This window comes from Chanos chanos, chromosome 8, assembly GCF_902362185.1.
Source record: "Chanos chanos chromosome 8, fChaCha1.1, whole genome shotgun sequence".
Lineage (NCBI taxonomy): Eukaryota > Metazoa > Chordata > Actinopteri > Gonorynchiformes > Chanidae > Chanos > Chanos chanos.
In genome coordinates, this window is record NC_044502.1 from 43,082,442 (window position 1) to 43,106,338 (window position 23,897).

The following is a 23,897-nucleotide window of genomic DNA, read 5'->3' on the forward strand; positions in this document are numbered from 1 at the left end:
ACTATAGAAGTCGTGCTTTTGTTTGGGGACCTCACTTTACCCTGAAAACCTACGTCCACATCACCAAGGCAACTGCCAACAACAATTTATGGTTGGGAAAGTGTTATCTGAGAAGAACAGCTTGCGACATGGGGCAACACAAAATCTAAACCGGGCGAGAGACCATGCACGTGACTCACTAGAACGTCTAAAACAATGGAATCTAATCAAAATTTAGATTTAGAAAAAACACTGGGAATTACGAGTCCGGAATGGGCACAATCTCCAAAAAGTCTCAAGAGTGAAAACATGGCATTCAGTTTTCGGTCAACCAAGACAAACCTCAGAACAAGAATGGCCCAGTCAACTGCCCCCGTGGAGAGCATCAAAGAAATTCAGGTTTGTTGTCTATCATGCGTACATATGTTTAATAAAAGTAGTTTGCATCAAGAATTACACTCTATTTTGTATTAACTTTGTAGACATTTTAAAAAAAACCTTTTCATTCTCCTTGCTGGCTAGTGTTACATGATGCCAGTCGATTCTGGCATAATTTGCGGCAGCAGAACAACGTACTGTGTATATGTGACATTTGCACGGCATGGATTTGTCAGTACGCGTCAAAGAAATCTACTAAGAATGAATCTGCTGTTCTATAGAAAAGACGTGCTCCTGAAATTTGGGGATTTCTTTAAAAATACGTTTACGATGCTTCTCTGCACAGTTAATGTTTCTGTTCGTATTCCTCTTGGATTTATTCTAAAGAAAATACTTCAGTCTTATGGTTCACTTCAGTCAAGGGGATATCATCATAACTGATATGAAGATCCCCAAGATTGTCTCAACAAGAAAAGTGTGAGGTTTTCTGCTCACTGGACGTTTTGACCTCGAAGTTGCAGCATATACTTTGTGTGATATCATGCAATTCCGATAAGAAACCAGTAGATGGAGGTAAACCCTCAATAATTTGTTGGTCCGTGCTCTTCGACGATGATGTGTACGTCTGCTCAAGAGACTGGGCCGCTTTCACACTGTCACATAATGTTGTTTTTTTTTAATTGAAATAAATATGATCTTGAAATGTGCCTGCACGCTAAAATAAAAGAAACAACGTATGGTGCTGTCAGTGATATTATGACCGCCCCTTTCACCACTAAAATAAAAATAAGTGGAAAACTATTAACTCTCCATAGTTACTCATTTTTACCAGATAACTTGAGAGTCTGTAAGGTTAATAATTTCTCTGATGGGTAAACGATTCCTCTTGGATTGAATTAGAGCTGTCTCTACCTTAAGTGCTGTAAGCAAAGCATCCAAACCTGAGTTTTCTCTGTCAACATAAACAATCTGACACACCTCATGAGTTGAATATTTTTTTAAAATATAATAAAAAAAATATATCCTCTTGGGGTAAAAAATATTTTTTACCCCAAGAGGAGAAATGAAATGAGAACTGATCTGCTGCTCTTCATTAGCAGTTTGAAGTGGAGGGCTGCTGTTCCAGAACATTCCATGGTTAACTGTAAACATGATAAGCAGTTTGACATCATGTCAGATAAAACCCTCTGTTTGTAAACTGTTTTACAGTTTTTACAGTGGATCAGAAGATTACCTGAGTAGGCTACCACCACAACAAGTCCATCACCAAGTCATATCACAATCTCACACATAACAATTACAATGCAGAACTGTGAACTGCAGGATTCTAGATATAACAAGTGTTTAAAAAAAAAAAAAAAAAGCTGTCTGTAAATCAGTTGTCTTTCTCCTTGTAAGACAACAGCATGCATAAAATGTATGTACCACATTTAACTTTTAATAGTCCTGAGTTTGTGTCAGCAGCGTAGCTTTTTGAACAAGACATATTTTTCATAAGCCACCAGGGTTTTTGAAATGGTGGGATACGTTAATTTATCTCGACCATCTTTTATTAGCTCTGAAATATATTACGCACAACTAATATGATACACACCGGTTCATGTGGTGTTAAATGTTATTCAAACAGAACAAGACAGAGACCAGTTTTAAGAGTTCTGCTGTAGAGGATGATTAAAGACATGCTATATAAACACCATTAGTATATCAGATCAGTACACCATGTATAATCAGTGACTACTCACTCGCTGTGGTAGCCATGAATCCTTGTTTTGCTTGTTGAAGGCATCTCTTGAGTTTTCACACTTGAATGCAGTTTCTGTTAGTGCAATTACATGCTCACTGATGTCAAAGAAGCACTCCTATTGACTTGTTACCTCGTGCCAGGCGAGGAGTCTTCTTCCACAGTTTTTGAGTCCATAGAGTGCACGTAGAGTATTGGCTTATTGACTGTCCAAAAAAGTCCAACTCAGGCTTCACACTGAGAAATGAACCTGACAAAAATTGGGTTTCCCACAAAGAGAAGAGTATTTTCTCATAATCGAAGGAAAGTGTGTGCTGTTGACCACTGAACAGGAGAAGAATGTTTGAGTCAGTTTCTGTGTGCGTCAGTTTTCAGTTTTGAGGAAAGGTTTGTCAGAAGGCTGGGTTGACATGTCTTTGGCTCTACATTTGTAGAGTAACCAACTGTGAGACATACATTGTGTATACAGCTTTTTTGTGTGTGTGTGTAATCCTTTGGTTAAACTTGGAAGCTGAAAGTAGTCAAAAAAGATGCAGGGTGGTTGCCAAGTTTTTTTGTATTTTTTTTTTAGGTTGTCAAAACTTTTTTTTTATTTTTCTTTCAGTTCAAAATCCAGTTTCATTTAATTTAAACTGTATCCATTATTTTGAGCACAGAAAGACAAGGTTGTTGTAACATTATACAATTATGCATATTCCTAATCATAGTCATTGGACATCCTTATTATGGCGATGTAATCTTAGATTCCCGCAGTTCTAAAGCAAACCTCCCCTTGGCTCTGGGAGACACGTGTGGTTTCTCCATAAAGTAGATCCAGATAGGCTGCATTATTCAGTAGGGAACTCTAGTTACACGAATCCTCTAAAGAAGACGGCTCACTATAGGAATCAGTCAAAGTTCAGTGAAATATTAATGAACTAACTGCTTTTAAATGCAAAGCCATGCCATCACATTGAGTTTCAAAGGTCTCTTGCCCTCTGCGTGGACACAAGTCTTTCCTTGGATGATTTCAAGAGAGTTTGAAGAAAACTAATTGGTGGTTGCATTTATTGCCTGGATCTTAGCTCCTGGTGGGTGCGCTAATGAGGGCTAGTCCACCGCTGGGGATCTTTTCAGTCTGACTTTAAATACTAGATTTCTCATAAATCATCCATCCCCAAAGTCGGAGGTGACTGTGTGTTGGTCTTGTTCAGTATATCCAATCTTTTGGATACAGAGGGACAGACTTTATTGTTAGTCTTTACAGAAGTTGTGATCATCTTGACACATGGCCTGCCTATTTTGCTTAGATTCTAGAATATTCTCAGAGGACGTTAGATTCTTGAATCTTCTCAGCAGATTCAGAGTAACATTTAGATTATGCTAGATTCTAGAATATTCTCAGAGGAAGTTAGAATCTTGAATTTTCTCAGCAGATTCTGGGTAACTTTTAGATTACTCCAGATTCTAGAATATTCTCAGAGGAAGTTAGATTTTTGATTTTTCTCAGCAGATTCTGAATAATCTTTAAATCTTTTTCTTTCCCATCTAATTTTCTCCCTAAATCTCTTTTAGTTACATAAAGACATTTTTTTTCTGGGCTTGATCTGTGTGAAAACTCACATAGTTTTAGACTAAAACCTTTTCACTTAATTTTTTCACTTTTAAATAAGGTATCTTTGGCCCAGTTTCGGTGCATTAACATACAATGCATGCATATTCATGAGCTTGTAGACCGTCAAGACTGTCATTCGAACTAAGAAGTTCATCAACAGGACATTACATTAAATAAACAGTGACACGGTGTGACATAGAGTACCTTTTACAAGGGTTTTTGTCTCTTTCTGTAGAGAGGAGGTTGTGAGAGAATACTTCAAAGAATCCAAGCAGAAGCTTCAAAGTGGGTGTTGTGTCTGTAAGTGTAACCTCGACAACAAAGAACCATTCAGGTTTAGATCTCATAGTTGACATGTGAAAGGAGATAGGACCTCCTCTGATAATAGCTTAGCGTGCAGGTCGTCACCTAATACCATCATCCCACTTTGGCCACTGAGAGAGAGAAAGGCAGTATTATAATTTCAGCACGGTTGTCTTAAGATGCAGGCCATTTAGCTGTGACAACACGGAGCAACGGAGCAAGTCTGTGATCTCACGAATTGTAATATTCATTAAGAGCAAGGATTGTTTTAGCGCTTGGCCACGTTCCTGACGGACATGTTACACTACAAGCCAGACTTTCAAAACAAGGTAAGCCGACCCACGAAGCTCCAATTAACAGGAGAGATCTTGTTAGGAGGACGAGACCAAAGGGTGTGCTGAACGCTGTCAATGTTTTTTTTTTTTTTTCTGAAATCTCACAGTACATGTTAAAAATTGTTGAGACCTTGCCTCCATCCATACATGCCATGGTGGATGACATAGCTCACAGCAAACACGGCTCATGGTCCTTCTTTAGGCATATCGTCGAATAACCTGATCAAAAATTCATTTTAGAAGATGCATTTCTCCAAGAGGAGTGGTTGTAGAGGTTGTACGGAATAAATGAAGTAAACAAAACAAAATAAACATTCAGTGAATAATTCATGGACTTTTGACTTTTTTTTGGAAGCCACATATGAAAAAAGTTTCAAGTTTTTGAAGCAGGCTGGTTTGCTTTGTTGTTTTAGTCTCCCTTTTTGTAATGGTGAGATTGCAAAACTCCAAATAACTTTTAAATGTAGGTTTCCCCTTTGATTTTTTAGTGGTGTTTGTCACAAAACACCATGAAAGAACAGACTCAATACAGGTAATCACAATATGAATGTATTTTTTAATTAATTTAAATAATGTTGTTTTTTTTTTATCTAACTTATTCAGTCAGTTCAGGGAAAATAAATACAAGCACCAAAACATATAAACCTTAGACATGAATAATTTTCATTGAATGAACAAAACAAGCAGACCTCCAAACAGCATTAGTCCAAATAGAGCTGGTTTAAAAACCAAAAAGCAGGTAAACACAATATTAATCTTTATAAATATTTAGAGGGGCAATTACGATTTGTACAAAGAGAAGATTATAAAGCTTTGTCTCAGATTGTCAAGTATCACCTACACAAAGGTGGACGTGAGACAGGCTTGCAGACTGGACCTGAGGGGAGTTTGATGCGTACAAGTTCATGGCTTTGACATGCAAGTAGACAAGTCTGGTGTCTCTGCTTTGGTGTTGGCAACCTGCCTCAACTTTAGGATGTTTAAATAGTTTATAGGTGACCTTTAAACAGGTCCTGACAGGACAGATATGGTTTAAAAGCAATTTACAAATGCTCGCTTTCCTACCAAGTCCTCTTCTTCAAAGTACATCAAGTGGCTGTTAAGGACTAGTGAAACGTCAGATGCAGAAGTATTTTTCTACGCTTGATCCTTTGAATCTTTCGTTTAAGGAGAAGGCATGTCTCGCACTTTTAGGAAACAGCTCTGGAAACAGAGTGTCTCCAGGGTGCTCAAGGTAAGAGACCAATGCAGAGGGTGTAAGGTTGCTTTGAAAGGCAATTCAGAACTATACAGAGACATTACACTGGCTGTTCTTGATAAACAGTGTCTTACAGATCCTGGTCGTCTGAATCTTTGGATATGTGTGGACAGAGCAGAGCAGGGTCTCTATGTTAAGTTTGTTGTCCCTGAGGAGGGCTTGCTTTGTTTGAAAAGAGACGCACTGACCACAGAGTTACATGATTGTATGGTTCAGGAGAGTCTACAGTCATTTCAAATGCTTTCTTTTTGATAACCTGATTTAATTTTAGTTACGATTTACCCATATGTCCGTTCTGATTGAACCTTTAATGAATGTCTTCCAGTTTGTTAATTATTTAGTACTGTAATACCCCTGATGCACATAAATGTAACACTTACTAATTTGCTCTTAAACAATGGTGTGCATGATGAAAATACTGTGCAGTAAAATTTAGAGTGTGTGCAGTAGAACGTTTATTGTTTGTTTGTTTTGTTTTGTTGTATATTATTGTAATTTATCACAAAATCCACTGCATCTTTTCTGAAAGGTCAAGACATCTATCCCCATATGTTTATACTTCTTATCTGAAATGTCTTTGGTTTATCTGGACTTCTGTTAGCATGGATTGATGTGTTTGTGGCTTGGAGGTTTAAAGATGGCTGTTTGCTCAAACGGAAAGTCTTCAGTCGATGTGTCGGCGTCTGATGTGGGTTTGTCGCCTGGCAACGGCTGGCTCTGGGAGTTATTGTTTACGTCCAGTTGTTTTGGCAGCAGGTACTGCCCCTTTGCTTTCCCACGCTGACACGACTCTTCTCTTCACTCCATAGGTCAATAGCCGTGTTTGCTCTTGTCTTGCCTGGGCTTGTTGCCTTCTGTGTTCTTCCATGCATGACTATGAGACGTGGCTTTATAAATCTTTTCCCTCCTCTCGGGAGTCTGATAACTGTCCTGTCTTAGCTCGGCTCAGTGAAGGTCTAGAATTTTCCCCTTGTGTTTGCTAATTAAGCTCTGATAGATATGGAAGAAAGTGCTTGGGCAGAGGTAGGAGAAAGAATTCAGTTCAGTGAGGTATTTTCAACCTATGGCAGTGAATTTTGACAGACTGTGTTGTTCAGGGGAAAAAAAAAAGAAAAAAAAAGTGAACAGGGAAATGGGGGATTTAGGTGTCTAGTGGATTAAATGGATGAGAAATGGTTGGGTGTAATGTTATATAATTGTGTAAAAAGGCGGCTGCTTTTCACAGCTACAGTTTCTCAAAATGAAATTCTCTGTTCTGAGTCACAGAGTCTGCTCAGCTGATGGGGTCTCGTCCAATCAGATTCATTTTAGGGTCTGGTCAGTTTTAGGGTCTTGTCTATTAAATGGATCTATCAATGGCAAATACATTTAGAGGCACTTAGCAGTAATGGCAATGGTGGCATGCCAGCAAAGCCATGATGTCACCTGCAAGCACTCTGAGAAATGTGTTTACCTCCACCTGAGTGGTTTTTTGTTTGGGTGGTGTTACACTACAATGCGTCTTCCCCTCGTGCTGTTAGAGCTTATTCATATTAACCTGCAGAAATCTCAAGGACAGCATTTCTTAGCCTCATGCTGTTAGCCTTATTCAAATTCCTACAGTGTTGTGCAGAGTCATGCCAGACATCCAGGAAAAAAACAAAAACAAAAACAAAGAGTTTAAGAGTGGAAGAAATGTGCTCTAAGAGGCAGTAAAAACCACTGACAGAAAGCTGAAAAGAGAGTTGAAAGGCAGATGAGGCATCTGTACTCTCTCAAAAAATGAGGGTAATAAAAAGATTGAGGCAAATATTGTCAAATACATCACCTGTAACTTTGAGTTATAGCACAATTTCTAAAGAATTTAGCCATACTTAGCTTAAATGCTGCATTGCTCTTTTTTTTTTCCTTTGGGCACAAATAAAGTTAACAGATGCGGCTATAATAGGCTACATGTCTGAGAGAACATTGCACTAGTCAGTCTTGTCTCATTTTGAAAGAGAGAAAAGTCATTTCTGCCGTGGGCACAGTGCAGTACGCTATAAGTAATGTCTGTGCTGTATTTACATCAGCTAGGTCTGATACCCCCCCGATGTTGCTAGCAAGCAAATTTAATGTGATTTTGAAGTGTTCAGAACTCACTGAAAATGGATAGCGAGTCTGAAATAGCATGTCTAGGTATTCTAATGTTCAGCTATATAAGACACCATAAAAGTTGCCGCAGACAATAACCAAATAAAAACAATTTCCCCAAGCATCTGCTTCCAACAACTTAAAATACAGCTGAATTTATTGGCTTGGCTTTTTTTTTTTTTTTTTTACTGTGTTACCTAGCAGCACAGCCAAACAACTTTTACAGTTCTCCCTCCTCAGACAAGGGGGCCCAGACTGGCTTGGACCACTGTGTTTATACCATGCTTTTGTTCTGTTGTGTCTGGGGATCAGACTTTGTGTGAGTTCCACAACCAATGGGCACTTTTCACTGTCCAGAGAACAGTGCAACAGAGATAGGACGACCGTTCAAAAGAATGACACTTTGAACAACAGAAAGGAATGTTTCAGTGCAAATGCTGCGTTTTCTATTATTCTGGATTATTCTGGATTAGGATACAGCCTGTAGAAAGTGTGGTGGAATATACAATGGTTTAGGTTTTTTCATTCCCTTCCTGGAAAAGAGCTGCGTTTCAGATTCTCTGTCTGAGTCGTGCTGTAGCAATCTTTTTTTTTCTTTTCCTTTTTTTTTTTTTTTTTTTGAAATCAAAAGTTGAGTTTATGTTGTGATGAATAACACAAGGACAGGAAGAACAAAGGGAGAGCTTCAGTCATCTCTGATATCCAACAGTCAGATCACTGCCTTAAAAGTATGTATGACTCTCTTTCTTCTTTTACATACTGATAACAGCTCGTTGATTCTTTTCATCACACAGGTAATCTTAAGAACTGAATTATACAAACTGTCAAAAAATGGCATTTTCTTGAAATACAGAATAGCAATTTTATTTTTCAAATTTTATGCACTGCTTGTGCGTTGTTTTCGAGTGGAGTGGGTTTATCAGATTTAGTGACATTACGAATACAAAAGAAATCTATTGCAAAACAGGGGAAAAAAAACCCCAAAACAACAATTTTACTTTTTAGTTACTTTGAATACAGAGAACTATCTTACTGCTGAAAATTGAAAAAAAAAAAGAGGAAAAAAACTCTTTTTACCACAGAAAAAATAAATAGATGCTATTGTATAATAAATAGACCACCCAAGTGTACTTATAAACCTTTTGTGGTCTGAGACAGCCTCACGATTTATAATCTCTCTTACCTTGAGCAATGAATGAATGTTTCAGACACTTATTTTCTCAAGGTGTGAGATACTGAATAGCTGTCTGTCCATGTCTCTGTCTGTCTGTCTGTCTGTCTGTCTGTCTCTCTCTCTCCATCCCCCCCAGCAAAAGCTGAAGGAGGAGCGGGAGGCCAAGCGGGCTCAGCTGGACGGCAGACATGATTACGTTCTCAGTGTTGTGGCGTCCTGCGTGGGCTTGGAAAAAGCTGAAGTGGAGGAGAACATTCTGGAAGGCACTCAGGTTACATTCACAGCGACAGTAACTCACCACATGCACCTTCCGCTCGCTCTACATTTACATTTACATTTACCCCGTGTATTGATTTGGCAGATGTTTTCATTCCATAGCAGCCTACATTGTGAATACATGCATATTCAGCCAAAGCTACACTCATCAACTTGAGGCTCAGTAGTGGATGGTTGTAAAATGGTTGAAGACAGCCAAGGGCTGTTAATAATAAATCTCTGTACAGTTAGAGGCAAGTGGAAAAATATACACAAGAATATATATATATATATTTTTTGTATGGAAGTTTATTGGTTTTACCATGGGGTGTGTTTCACAGATTGATCGGATGGAGCGTTTCTTCACTGCCGATGGACTTCCACACCTCATGTTTTACTACCAGGATGTGGAACCTGCTGAGGCAGGTTAGCAGATTACAGATTACTGTAAATCCTGCCCAACATTTGTGCTTCTCTCCATTTTACAAATGCATAATTTATACATGTAGAAAGTTATTAATCCTTTGAAACAACTTTTTAATGAGCACACACTGGGAAAAAGCTTTGGTTGAATTATAAATAATTACACACTTTTTTTCTCCACTCGCGTTTTGTTTACTTATTTATTTCAAGGCCTTGAAATGAATAGTTTGACAAAGCAGTCAGAATTATCAGTTAATGAACTATTAAAATGACCAAAAAGGAATTTAGAGTGCTCTTGAAGAAAAATCATGAGAGTATAAATCTTAAAAGTTTTTAATTTTGTTGTTTTATGATATTAATTTAATGTTTTACTTTTCCAACATGTGTTTGTGCATGCGTTTGTCCATGCACTTGTGTGCGTGTGTGTGTGTGTGTGTGTGTGTATGTGTGTGTGTGTGTGTGTGTGTGTGTGTGTGTATTCCACACACATTCAGCTGCATCGTCGTTGGTGAACCGTGGTAAGAAGGCCAAAGTGTTTGTGACAGAAGGTACAGACGTAGCCCTGACTGGCACGTGTGTTTTCTTCACGCGAGCCAACACTTCCAAAGCCGTCACGTCAGAGAACGTGCACAGGGTAAGTCTCCTGCTTTACACTGTTCACTGAATAATCTTCAGATGTAATATCAACTGAGACCACCACCTCAGTTGGTAAAGCAGCTCCTACAGAACACATTGGGTGGTCACAAAGAAATTATAGTATTCCACTAGAGACACACATTTTACAAACCCCCCCATAACCCGCTCACCTACAGTAATTATATATTATCACAAACTGCCTGCTTTGTGACAAAAACAAGCCCCACAATGCCAAACACATGGAGCCCCAGTTACTAGATAAGTTAGCATGATCAGTGTGCTGTGTGTTGTATGGTATGACAACCACTTTGGATGGATTTGACTCCCTGTTCTGCTGTGTGGTCTAAAAGGATGTGAACTTCAACATGCTGGACACCACAGGAGTGGGTTTGCTGAAGAGTGTGGAACAGCTGCTGTCAGAGGTCTTTATCCCCACGCTGAGGCAGATGAACCATGGCTGGGGAGAGCTGGCCAGCCCACAGGCCAAGGCTGTTAAACAGGACTTCATCAGCTCCCTGGACAGTTTTGTGACTGTGCTTGCTGGAGCACAAGAAAGCCTGCAGGAGAAGGTAACACACAAACATACATGCACGCACACAAGCATGCGCGCACACACACAAAACACACACACACATGCACACACAATAGTTTTTAATGCTGCTTTATTTCTCACAAAGACATTTAAACACAGACGTTTAAACACATAAATGAACATCATTTCACTCTGTCATATATTTTTTCGCAGTACAATTTAAGAACATCAGTCCAACTTTGTACATTTTAGGTAAATCTGAAACCCTGTGACACATTTGACTTGAAGACCCTAAAAGGTCCATCAGACTACATGGCAGTGGCCAACAGCACTGAGGCACTGGAAAAGATTGAGGCTTGCCTGAAAGTATGGATCAAGCAAATCGAACAGGTGGGAAAGTGTCCATACATATGTTCTTAAGCTGCGTTGTGCTGATTGTACGTGTACAGTCGATATACTGTTCACTGTCCCATCAGAACGGAATATTTTATCAATATCAATATTGTTCATTCATTAATGTGATCAGTAGGGTTTTGTGGCCCCTTTATGGGTTTTGAGCTCTCAGACTTAAGGATATCACTGCAATCCTTGAGACACTAGACCATCCATGCGTCTCATGTCCATCCGTAGGTTCTAGCAGAGAGTGACCAGCTGAGGAAGGAGGCGGATGATCTGGGTCCGCGTGCTGAACTGGACCACTGGAAGAGGCGCATGTCCCGTTTCAACTACTTACTGGACCAGCTCAAGAGTCCTGATGTGAAGGCTGTCCTAGGAGTGCTCATGATAGCCAAGTCCAAACTCATCAAGGTGAGTTTTCACTGGGCAGCCACCTGTTTTATGTGCTCAGGTAGCTTTGATAAGTGCAGCAAACTTCTGTGACGAAGAGTGTCAATATTAAAATTGAACGTTTACCCACTGTAAATATTAGCTGAGGGTAAAAGCGTCAGTAGTTACTTTTGCAGCTCACTGTTATCTGCTCTTTAACCAACCAGCATTACTTTTGCCTCTCACATGTCCAGCATTAGGGTAACTGTAAATCTTTTTGACTGACAGGTATGGCGAGAGTTGGACATTAGGATCACAGACTCTGCAAACGAGGCCAAAGACAATGTGAAGTACCTCTACACTTTGGAGAAGTTCTGTGACCCTCTTTACAACAGTGACCCTGTGAGAGAGACACACATTTTCACAAAAAAAAAAAATTATCACTGTACAGTTTACATTCCAAAACTGCTCTGAGGAAATGAAATGATTTTTTTTTTTTAACTGGCCTATGTAAATTTTGCCCATTTCAAAATGCAGAATAAATACTTTCAAATATTAGTAGAAGTAGCATTACGCATAGACATTTAAGCTTGAGTGAATGAGACAGATATCCATTGAAGTTGTTGTGTTCTGACTGAACGCAGGTGTCCATGGTGGAGGCGATTTCAGGACTAATCAGCGCCATCCGCATGATCCACAGTATTTCCCGCTATTACAACACCTCAGAAAAGATCACCTCGCTCTTCATCAAAGTAAGAATCAACCCGCCGCTTTTACACAAAAACTGTGTTTGAAGTCTGCACTGCCCATGTTCAGTGTGTGACGCTTCATGGAAAGTATTAGGAAGTATCTTTTTTTTTAAAGTCATATGAATACTTTACTGAATGTTTTGTACATCGCATATATACGGTGCTCTTGCGGACCTTATACTCGATGTTATGCCGAGAAACGAAACTGTGTCGCAAACTAACTAATAAGGTTCTAGAACACATAACGGACTAATGTTCACATGACCCTAAAGTCTGATTAGAGCATGTGCTTCATATCTTAATTTGCTCTGTATCTGCCCCCCCCCCTCCACCCCCCTCCAGGTTACTAATCAAATGATCACAGCCTGCAAAGCCCACATCACAAACAACGGCTCAGCCACCATTTGGGACCAGCCACAGGACGTGGTGGCCCAGAAGCTCAAAGCTGCCATTCATTTGAACCAAGTAATCAAGAGATCTCTGCTCTGCATATATTCAAAAAAAGTCTGATGGTTGTTCACAATTTAGACTTGCCTATTCGAATCAGGGCATTGCATTTCAGATGATATAATAATGCCACTGGCGAAAAACTGTTGGTTTATTACATGCCGTTCCTGCTTTGATTGCCTCTATAATGTTATCTTGCATGATATTGCATTTGCATAGAAAAGTTGGGGTTATACATAATGATGAGACTGTAATTTATGAGTTTTATTCTGCTGCTGTATAAAATCACTGATAGTTTACATACATAAAGTGATGAACAAGAAGAAGGCAAGTGAAATGAAAACCGATTAAAATTTGATGCCGAGGGTTTTCTGACAAAGACGGAAGGGTGGATTTTCCATATACACAACACACAACACACACAACACACAAGTCATGGGCCAAACCTTTCCGTTAATGCGTTTTCTCCAGTGAAAGTCCTCATTAGTCCTGGACTATGCCTACTGTGTGACTGGAAAACCAGGCCATACTTTGTGAACGTGTAGTAGGTTCGCTAAATAAGTGTTCGGTTGAGAAGTGTTGAGAAGCCAGTTGAGAACCCAGTCTTCCACAAGAGATTCTGCTGCTCCAGCTGTGACTCTGTCAGCCTTACGGTTATGCATTTTTCAGGAGTACCAAAAATACTTCCACAAAACAAAACAGAAACTGGAAGAGAGTCCGTCTGAGCGCCAGTTCGACTTCAGCGAGATGTACATCTTCGGCAAGTTCGACACGTTCCAGCGGCGGCTGAACAAGATCCTCAGCATGTTTGATACTATCGCGACCTACTCTGCCCTGCAGGACTCGAAGATTGAAGGCCTGGAAACCATGGCAACGCAATTTCAGGTACAACTCTCAGAGGAGTCCTTGTAAATGAAATGAAACGAGTCCCTGAAATTATGATTAATTAATGAATTAATAATTGATGAGTATTTCTTGCCTCAAAATTTATTTATTTTACTGAATTGTTCAGACAGAATGGAACAGGAAAGGCAGAGCCGTTTCACATTTTTAAAGAGACATAATAAGGTTAAAAATTCATTTCAGGAATGAGTACTCTGGGATTAGATTCAGGGTTGTCTTTATGTAGGGTGCACAAATGTTTCCCCCCTCCCCGAGTGTACTGGCTAACACAAGAATCTTTTCTCTCTGCTACCCCTGCTGGACAGACTGCAGAAATGCAGGCAAAATGGGAGGTAACTTGTGTTCCAGACTGCATTGCCTTGGTCATTTAGCATAGTGCATGATACATCTTAATCTGTTTGTCAGCACGCTGTGTTAAAGGCCATGTCTTAATTCATTTCCCTCTAAATCATAACCTCAGGTGACCCTCAGTCCATTAACATCCGTTTCTCTGCCCTGCATCACGGCCTTCAAGTCCATTTGCTTGCCTTTTCTTATCTGTGTCCATGGAAACAAATTTGCAGAGGTGCCTCACATGCACCGGACTTTGTGCTTCAGGAGCGTTGAATAATAGAACAAAAACAGATTAAGATCAAGCCTGCTAACGGTGTCCTAGTCTTTGTAAAAGTTGACAGTCTTTAGCAGACTGATGAATATTTTATAGTAAACTGCTTCACAGAGCAATTACTCCTATCTCATTTACACCTTTCAGCTCAGCCCGAGGTAGATGCCTGAACACTCTGTTTCTAAAAAAAAAAAAAAAAAAGTCATGGTTTTAAAGTAAGAGCTCACTTGTTCAGCATGTGTTCATGAATAAAACTGCCATAAGAGCTAGGTTTTGGACAGCTTATTCAGTGATATTGCTCTTGGGAAGCCTAGGGAAACAGGGCCAAAAATATTTAAGCACAAAAGAAAGAGATAACTCTGTATTGCAGTGCTTAAAGATGAGTAAAAACTGTTAATGTACCTCTTCCCCCTGTACTCTTTCAGGCCATTGTGTTGACAATGAAGAAAAAACAGTACAGTTTTTTGGATCAGCGGAGAACGGACTTTGATCAGGACTATGAGGAGTTTTGCAAACAAACTAATGAGCTACATGTAAGTGACTTGTTTTGAACTATTCAGGGTGGAGCACTGGCTTCGTCAAAAGACAAGTTTGAGCTTTCAACACCTGCCCTTTACAACATTTTTAAATGTTGTAAATCCCACTCTGCTTGTCCTAACTTTGACAGCTGAAGAGCTTCTGTCAATGTTCAAACATAAGTTGAAAGCTTTACTGAAATAGCAGCAATCATTCATTCAGAAGTACAACCAGTCTGAAATGATATTTAAGGCAGTTTTCTCAAGGCTACAATCCATGTTGGGTAGCGCGTGCTTGTGTGACAGGCTTTTAAATATGAATTGTCTTACTTTACAATTCACATGCCTTCATAAGCTCCTATGCTGTAATGCAAGTCGTAGTCTAAGCACGTCAGTGTCTGCAAACCCTTTCATTAAAAGATTATTAAGCGTGGTTGAAGAGATTTACTGACAGAGATTTACTCACAGTGTGGGCCAGAGATCAAGATTCCACCCTCTGGAATCTCGCACCTTGAAACATTCTGCCGTTTGAATTCTCAACATTCTGATTATGTCTCTCATTCACTGTATTCTAGAACCAGCTGAAGGTCTTCATGGACAACACCTTTGACAAAATTCAAAACACTGAGAGGGCCTTGAACGCACTGAAAAAATTTGAAAGGTAATGGATCATTTGTGGAGTGCTCGAAAATGTTGATTCCATCATAAACTGTGCTCTTGAACCAACTTAATTTTACATTTGGTTTCTGTCTGGACGCAAAATTGTTTTTTTTAGAAACTGATCACTTGATCAGAAACTGAATACTCCGTCTCTCAAAATGACAAAGGTCAGGATACAATTAAAATGACTTGGAATGGTCTATACATTTTGCTCACCACCTTTCAGACTGGGTATTCCAGACCTGGGCATTAGCGAGAAGTACCAGAAGATTTTACAGAACTATGGGAGAGACATCGAGATGGTCTCCCGAATCTACACCAAACAGAAAATGGATCCACCCATTGGTCGAGACCTCCCTCCCATCGCAGGCAAGATCCTGTGGGCTCGGCAACTGTACCGACGCATCCAGGAGCCCATGGACCTGTTCCAGCAGCATTCTGGAGTACTGGACACTCCTGAGGCCAAACGGATCATCCGCAACTACAACCGTGTGGCCAAGGTGCTGCTGGAGTACGAAGTTCTGTACCATCAAGGTTGGATGACACAGGTAGGATCGGTGTCAAAAATTACCTTCAGCTTTGTTTGTGAGATTTTATTTACATTTGTCTTTTTAAGTCCGTGCTCCATGCATTTCTTTCTCCCATTTCTCTGTAACTATAGTTAAAGACCAGTGCAACCTTGCTCACTAGAGTTCAAATACAAGCCTTAGTGTCAAGTCTATATTGCAGGCCACCAAGGACATCAATGCATTGTTATTTTTGAAATTTTGGACTAATAAATGACAAAATAAAATTTGGATCTCTAATGTAATGTGGGAACTACAAATGGTTTGTGAGCACGCTAATACATTTCTGAGGCTTATTACTCTGCTAAATCTATATGAAACTGAGAGAGAGAGAATTTTTCTTTTACAGTTAAGTTTACTTTCTGTTCCCAGATGGAAGTAGCCAAAATTGGTCTTCAGGCCTCTCTGCTGGTGAAGTGTCCGGACACAGGTGAGCTGTACGTGAACTTTGACCCCGAGATCCTGACGCAGATCCGGGAGACAGACTGCATGACCCGGATGGGGCTGGAGATCCCTCCGTTTGCTGCCATTCTGCAACAGAAACAGGATGTCCTCAAAAAGAATTACAACAAACTCCAGGTTCGTTACACTTTCATATCCCGATAGCTTATTCTTTGTGACGTGCATTAAGAACAAAATGAAGCTGTGCATCTGGAAGCCATTTTATATTCAAAAACTTTGTAAAACTTCGGCCAGATTGTGGCACAGGCTTCATCTGTCCTAGGATAGAAGCATCTGTTTATTATGGAGTAGTTCTGAGTCCAATAAATATTTGAAATGTTTGACTGACTGGACCGTCTCCGTTCTCTAACATGTGTCTTTTCTGCAGAGGTTACTAGAATTCAAACAGGACTGCATGCATTGAAGCAATCCCAAATACACTTGACACAAATGATGCAGCTTCAGTTTCTCCTGTCAGGAAAGTAATGTCTTTTAGAGAGGGCAAATAGAAAGAGTAAGGTTCTAGGGAAAGGAAACACTGAGGAAAATCTGAACTGGTCCCAGTCATGCCAATACTAACCCAGGGCTGTAATGGTGTTTGTACCTTTGTGATGTGCTTTGTCCTCTCTCAGTTGGTTTTGACTGAGAACTCCAGGGTCAGGGCAAAGATTCAGAGTGCCTTTGAACAGCTGATCACTCCCCATGTGGCCAAAGTAGAAGAAGCCATTCTACCAGGCCTGACGTCCCTCAACTGGACCTCTCTGAACATCGAGAAGTATGTCAACCGCATCACCACCACACTTGGTAAGACATTACTCCAAAGTGCGTCCCACTCGATGACCTAAGAGATTAGCTCAAACTTAGCATGAACTTTTAGTTTGTGCGGAAGCAGGTCAGGAAATGATATATTGAAACCCTTTTTAAAGGCAAGTAAGAAGATGACCAAATATTATAAATCCATTTTGTGTAAAGGTTTCAGAAATAAGACAGGTGAACACTGTCCTCTGTGACCCGTTGCTTTTGTTCACCTCTTGCTTTTTACTTTGCTGGCTGACTGCAGTCTTGCCTCTAGTGAGTCATGAGTGGTGTCTTGTGCAGGGAGGTTGAGAATAAGATCAGGTCAACTTAAAAGTAAAGGGCAATATATTTCACTTTTTTTCCCCCTTCTTTTCCTGTCTTTTACTTAAACGTTTCCCCAAATGTTGCATTTACTAAGAGCTAAACTTTGAATTTACTATGTACCTGTAAAGTAAGTTGTCCTATAACTTTAAATATGATAAATGAGGCTAACACTTCTTATGAGAAGATAAAGTCTGATTTGTGTTGAATCCCTTGTTATTCTGTGTTTAGAGGACCTGGAGCTGTTATTGGACAGAGTGAATGACTTGGTGGAGTTCCGGATAGATGCAGTGCTACAGGAAATGACCACAACTGTATTGTGTGTGTTACCTGAGGATGAACCCTTCAGCTGTGAAGAGTTTGTGCAGTCCACCAAGGTACACAGCCATTTCCACAGAGAACGAGACACTGAGCCGTTTTCTGATACACTGATCCCTTTAAAGCTTCTATTAAAGATATGCACTCTTAAAAATTACCAACAGCCTTATATACTTCTGTTTAACCTTTTTTGAATGAGGGGATGGCATTTTAATATCATTCTTATGAACTGAGAATGTCACATTTGGAGATGCCTGTCTTGCAGATAACTACAAAGACCAGGAACTGGGCAGGAAACCAGAACATGTTTGGGTTCTTTTTTATAGAGTAGTTTTTAAAATTGTGGTGTTTACATAAAAGAGCAAATTGGCAGGCTCTCACAAGAGGCATCCAGCCACACAGCCCATCTCAGCAATTACAAAAAAAAAAAAAGTGCTTTTTATTGGTACACAGAAACTTATAAATGTTCAGAACACACTCAGCCAACAGGAAACAAACAGATGAGCTGACACGTGGGTAATTAGACACAGGTTATTAGACTAAGGGTGATCTGCACTGTACTGACAAAGTCGTGATGATTCTTCCCTGACATTCTCTTCCCTTCTGTTATACACACCAGTTCATGAAGCAGTGCTAGTGTCTGCCATCACGAAGACGCTGAGCTAATTTGTGACACTTTGATACCCTTAAAGGATGTTTACAAGACCCACTCATTCTAATTTACTCTCTGGCATTTTTTATTTGCTCTGAAAACAACCAGCAGGTTAATGCAGTCATGCAAGTTATTTTGTTTGGGAAGGGGATGACATTTCAAAGTATTTTAATAAGAGTTTGTAAATATTCATGTGAAACCTTATCCCGTCACCTGCTGAAGTCTTTCTATCAGTGACTGTTTCATCCGGATATAATTTTTTTTTTTTTTTTTAAGAAAGGGCTTCTAATATTGTGTCCTACATTCAGCTGCTGAAGGAACACAGCACATTTAGATTCTGTCCCAGTTGAGCAGTGCTTTGGTATTATAGAGGCAATACTGGGGAACAGAGCTGTAACCAGCAGACCGAGGGGAGCTGATACTGTGCTGTGCTACTTCGTGTTGGTTTCACTATAGCCTTAAGCAATACTCCTCAAATCTCTACCTTCTCAGGAGCTGTGCATTAAGGGAGCTCAGACACTACATACCAAAAGCTCACTGGTGGAGGAGGCAGCCAATGAGCTGATTAACATGCTGCTCGAGTTTGAGCATAAGGAAGAAGAGGAGAAGGTTCCGGATGAGAGCCGGACAGAGAGCAAAGTGGATCATATGGAAAGCGACGGTAAATTAACCCTACATAATAAATAGACAAGCTTTGGAATCAAAGCAGATTTGCGCCCAAACAGCTATGAGAGAGCGGACATCAAAAATGTTTTTTTTTTTTTTTTCAGGCTTCTTCCCCCTCCCAATTTACATAAAACAAATGCAAAAATATGTGTTTGAAGTTTCCAATCCATATAGACCATGTTTTTCTTTTTTGTCCTTCTTTGGAAAAATTTGATTTATGCTGGAAGAGAGTACAGCTGAAATACAGCTGAAAGCATGATCTGGGAGAATGTACTCTTTCAACGTTAGGATGCGGAATCAAATTTCACTTTCCTTTGATCTCGCACAGGTGAGGAGGAGAATAAGTCGGAAGGCCGTCTCCTGTCTCGGAATACCACGGCGCCCAGCGTGGCTGCTTCTTCCTCTCCGCTTATGAGGAAGAAGAGGAAGAAAAATCTGATGCAGGTGATGGAGGAAGAGGCCCAAGAGCTGCTGTCGTATTTCAACCATCGCAACGTGGACGCGCTGCTGCGTCTCACCCGTGGCACGCTGGAGACCTTACGCAAACGCATCCACGCCTCCTCCCTCATGCTCTTCCTGAGTTAGTCACGGCATTCTCTCTCTAACGCTCCGTTTGTGTTTGTCGGGAAGCAGTGAGCTTAGATTTAGCCTCTCCGTTCTATCAGCGACATCCCTGATTCAGCTCAGTCAGCGCGGCGAGGTTACGGTGGAATTAGCCATGCAACAAATGCTTCATTGTCAGCAGATCAGTGTTCGCTCATAACCGGGGTTCAGTAAAAACGTCTATGAATGAAGCAGAGTTTATTACCTCTGTAAGGAGAGATTCTTTATTACTCATCCTTCATTACAGCGGCATTGCCTGTATCAAACTGCTTTGTCCCATTTTATAGTAGATGTTTGCAATAACATAATTACATACGAGCCCTAGCCGTACACGCTAACTGCTGTGAAGTTAGTACCTGGCACATAGCACTTAAATACCTACTATTTGTATAATAACCAACTTGTTATGATGTAATATGTGAGTTCAGTGTAATAAATATACTGACACTAAAGGCAAGCTCTTTTCCCACATGTGGTTATTAAAATAATACATGTTTATTGGGGACTTCTAATATAGGATACAATGGTCCAATCTATCCAGACACGTTCACAGTTCATTTCCTATCTGTCCACGCAGCGGAGGGTGATTCTCCGAACCGGCAGAGGGCCAGCGGACAGCAGCCAATTTTCCGGGCCAACGTGACTCTGGCCATCCCACACATTATTATGGTCCCAGCTCTTGACGAGATCCAGCAGGCCCTGAACCGGGCCGTGGACTTTGTGGTTAGCGTCAGCAAAGGGGTTGGTCAGTGGAGTAAAGAGAGGATATCCAAGGTGTGTCTTCAGTCTGTAACAAACGTAGTTAATCTGATACTGAGAAATAATGATGTAATGATGATCAGTGAAGTCATTTATACTCTAGTTATGGCTCCATTAAACTGAAAAAAAAAAAAAAAAAAGATATCACCCCTGCCTCCTCTTAATGCCCAACAGTACATTTTTATTGTATATCCAAGGTGAAAAGGGCTCAATTCTTTTTCCTTAACTGGATTCCTACATACAGCCGTACTGCGTGTAAGATATAATAATGTTATCGTTATGGACAGGGATATTGATGATATGTCAGAAGCTTCAGTTTTCCTCACCTTCACTGGCTGTTACACTTATTTTAATGCCAACTCATCTGAGCTGGAATAAGACGTGAACTGAATGTATCATTAATTTATGCTGTGCTTTGTGCTGAACTTGCAAATCTCTTGACCTATATGAATTGAGCATTTCAGAGTTACGGCACTGATCCAGGATCAGTTTCTGTCAGTATATATATATGTAACTGTATTTATTCGGATTAGGAAAAGCATTAACTGATCTTAGATCAGCACCCTTACCCTGACACTCTGAAACCTTTTCCCTCATAGAGGAAAATGAGTGAGAGAAGGATGGCTGCCCTGAAACAGAACAGCCAAGAGAGCGACTCAGAGGATGAAGAGACAACACACAGGAGTCTGGCTGGTACAAAGCTGTACAAATCTGTTATTTGTATGTCGGCTACACAGGTCTAGTCCTAGGGAACGTAAGGGGTTTTCTACTGAGGGGAATAATTATGTTGCTAATCTGAGACATATATAAGTTAGTACAGAAACAAACAAGATTAGGACTCGGGTTGAGATCTTTTCCTGCTCTGCTGTCACCTAGCAACCTGTGACATAGTGAAAAGGAACAACCCTGTTTACCAAAGGAGCAAACAGAGACTCACAAACACACCTGCCCTTGTCAGGTCCTCAGGAACACTCAGTCAGTCAGGTTTTAGGCCAAAACTGGAATTCAGATCTTTTGGATATAGAATTCTGAAGAGGAGATTCCTCAGCTTTGCCGGTGGTTTATTTATTTAATGCAGCATTAATCTAGTATGTTGTTTTCTCTCTCTCCCTGCTGAAACAAATATTTTCTCAGAGTCTAAGCCAGTGCTAACCCAACCCTGATGTAAAATTAAGAAACACGTACTGACATCGTTTAAAGGTCCACGCTGCACGTTCGTAATTGACCTATGCGGTTAGTGTTGACGTAGGATTTTTGTGCCTCAAAGCTGTCAGCTTACTGGTCAATGTGAATTCACCCTCTTATTTTACAATGTAGACCGCTGTTACAGCCTTATCCAAGATCAGCCAATAACTTTAAGGAAACATTTGGAGCAAATGGAAATGGTCATGCATATTCAGTCTCTCCTTACGTCCCTCGTGGGGTGGAGAGAAATGATGTGAAAAACAGTCCATAGGACTACTACCGGAAATTTCCATTAGCAGTAATTGAAGCTTTACCTCAGTGCACACTGCTATTAGGTCTCCTCCTTTGAACTAGATTATGTTAGAGAGCTCTCCAAACAATTAGTGAATGAAGCAGGATATTTCTGTCTTGGCCGGGCCATTCCTTAAAAATATGCTCCCCTGTCAGGGATTCTATTCTCTGCGCATTATAAATTATCGTTTCATAGCCAATTGAATTAGCAGTTAATCAGATAATGTTGTTGGGGGAGTCATCAGCTTGGTCGTTGAGTGACGGGCCCCTTTGTTCTCTTTTATTCCTCCAGATGGCAGCATGTCGGACATGTCTGCCTCTGTGAACCAGTCGATTCCGTTCCAGACCAGAAACTACTACAAGAGTGTCTCTGAGAATAAGGAGATAGTCAAACTGGTTTCTGTGCTCAGCACCTCCATCAATTCTACCAAGAAGGCATGGTTCTTCCAGTATAAAAAAGCGTCATACAAAATTAAACCAACATGTACATTTTTATAGGCACATCCACCCACCATCACACACACACACATTGATTACATGAACATACATACATCAATAAAAATAAATTAATTAAATGAATCATTAACTCAATAAATAATCTGCACTGATGTGAAATTTGAATAGCACAAACAGTGAAAGAGGGACCAGTAGTGACTTTTTGTGAGGCGGTGAGTGACATCCCGCACACGAGACATGTGACGCTGATATTTTCGATATCTCCTCCAGGAGGTGATGAACGCCCTTGACCGCTTCAGCCGCTACCACCACATTTGGCGGAAGGATCGAGAGGACACCATTCAAAAGTTCAGTCAGGGAAATCCACTCTTGTCTGAGTTTGAGTCTCAGATACTATATTACAGAGATCTGGAGCTGGAGATCAATGCAGAGCCCATGTTCCTCACTGTGGGGGCTCTGGCACTCTCTACAGGTAAGCCAGATGGAGGGGATGACTCAGAAGAAAAGAAGGGAATTAGGTATGTGTTGGTGAGTTCAGAGGAGGGGGGAAAAAAAAAAGAAAAGAGGAAAGCTGGCGTGTTAAATCAATTCCCTGATGCAAAGGCTTACGTCCTTTGAACGTGGCTTATGTCCTCTGAACACAGCGCTTAGCCTCAGGTTCCAAAAAAAAGTTCCTGTTTCTTTCCACATAGCTGAAAAAAAAAAACGCTTAAAAAAATGACTGTTGACTGAAAGGTGCTGTTGATGCTGTCGTCGTGCTCTGTGCGATGGACGCACAAACTCTTACCTTGACTTGCTCTTGTCAGCTGACCTGAAGCTCGCCCTTACCGCTGAGACCAAGAGCTGGATTGTCAACTTCGGTCACCACTGCAACCGAAAGTACCGGACGGAGATGGAGCAGATCTTCAGCTTCGTGGACGAGGCCAGCAAGAAACTGAACAGGCAGATCAAAGACCTGGATGACATTCGCATTGCCATGGCAGCCCTGAAAGAGATCAGGGAAAACCAGATCTCCATAGACTTCCAAGTGGGCCCCATTGAGGTAAAGAACCCTTAAGAGTGCTTAGATTAAGTCAAGGTCTGGGGAGAAGGCAATTTATTGAATGAGGGAGTCCATTGATTCACCATTTAGAGCCACTCAATGATGGCAGCAACAAACATAAATAAATACATTTTTACGAAAGGTTGTGGCACATTCGGGATGCAACAGTATTTCTTTGGCAGCGCCCTTCATCTGGGTATCGAAGATGTGGAAAATAGTGACTGCAACAGTATAACTGCCAATGTCCACAACACAGTGACAAATGATGACATGTACATTCAAGGAATTTTGAAAGTTTTCATTTTTACACGAAGTCATTTTAGAACGAAAAGAAAAATTCACAGAGAGATAGCCACAGAGAGTTAGTCCACATTTAAAACAAAGAATATTTCCATTTAACGATTATTGATTGTTTATAAATTTTTGCTTATGATCT

The 23,897-nt window shown here is 40.4% G+C and overlaps 1 protein-coding gene across 2 annotated transcripts in view; it reads left to right on the plus strand.

Moving 5' to 3' along the window:
• The first annotated feature begins 288 nt into the window (after positions 1 to 288).
• dnah5 (dynein, axonemal, heavy chain 5) overlaps positions 289 to 23,897 on the plus strand; it is an 82,243-nt gene continuing 58,634 nt past the window's right edge. Inside the window, exons 1-24 of one of the 2 annotated variants that reach the window (XM_030781299.1) lie at positions 289 to 378; positions 9,011 to 9,145; positions 9,471 to 9,555; positions 10,047 to 10,186; positions 10,539 to 10,757; positions 10,973 to 11,110; positions 11,351 to 11,527; positions 11,774 to 11,887; positions 12,130 to 12,237; positions 12,577 to 12,699; positions 13,351 to 13,566; positions 14,614 to 14,721; positions 15,279 to 15,364; positions 15,590 to 15,911; positions 16,302 to 16,508; positions 17,003 to 17,174; positions 17,721 to 17,866; positions 18,952 to 19,120; positions 19,454 to 19,705; positions 20,306 to 20,502; positions 21,087 to 21,180; positions 22,256 to 22,398; positions 22,690 to 22,891; positions 23,226 to 23,461. In XM_030781299.1, the coding sequence (XP_030637159.1) occupies positions 289 to 378; positions 9,011 to 9,145; positions 9,471 to 9,555; positions 10,047 to 10,186; positions 10,539 to 10,757; positions 10,973 to 11,110; positions 11,351 to 11,527; positions 11,774 to 11,887; positions 12,130 to 12,237; positions 12,577 to 12,699; positions 13,351 to 13,566; positions 14,614 to 14,721; positions 15,279 to 15,364; positions 15,590 to 15,911; positions 16,302 to 16,508; positions 17,003 to 17,174; positions 17,721 to 17,866; positions 18,952 to 19,120; positions 19,454 to 19,705; positions 20,306 to 20,502; positions 21,087 to 21,180; positions 22,256 to 22,398; positions 22,690 to 22,891; positions 23,226 to 23,461 (3,879 nt within the window). Of the gene's footprint in view, positions 379 to 5,507; positions 5,565 to 9,010; positions 9,146 to 9,470; positions 9,557 to 10,038; positions 10,187 to 10,538; positions 10,758 to 10,972; positions 11,111 to 11,350; positions 11,528 to 11,773; positions 11,888 to 12,129; positions 12,238 to 12,576; positions 12,700 to 13,350; positions 13,567 to 14,613; positions 14,722 to 15,278; positions 15,365 to 15,589; positions 15,912 to 16,301; positions 16,509 to 17,002; positions 17,175 to 17,720; positions 17,867 to 18,951; positions 19,121 to 19,453; positions 19,706 to 20,305; positions 20,503 to 21,086; positions 21,191 to 22,255; positions 22,399 to 22,689; positions 22,892 to 23,225; positions 23,462 to 23,897 lie in introns of those variants that run through there. The other variant, XM_030781300.1, reaches the window with a different exon arrangement.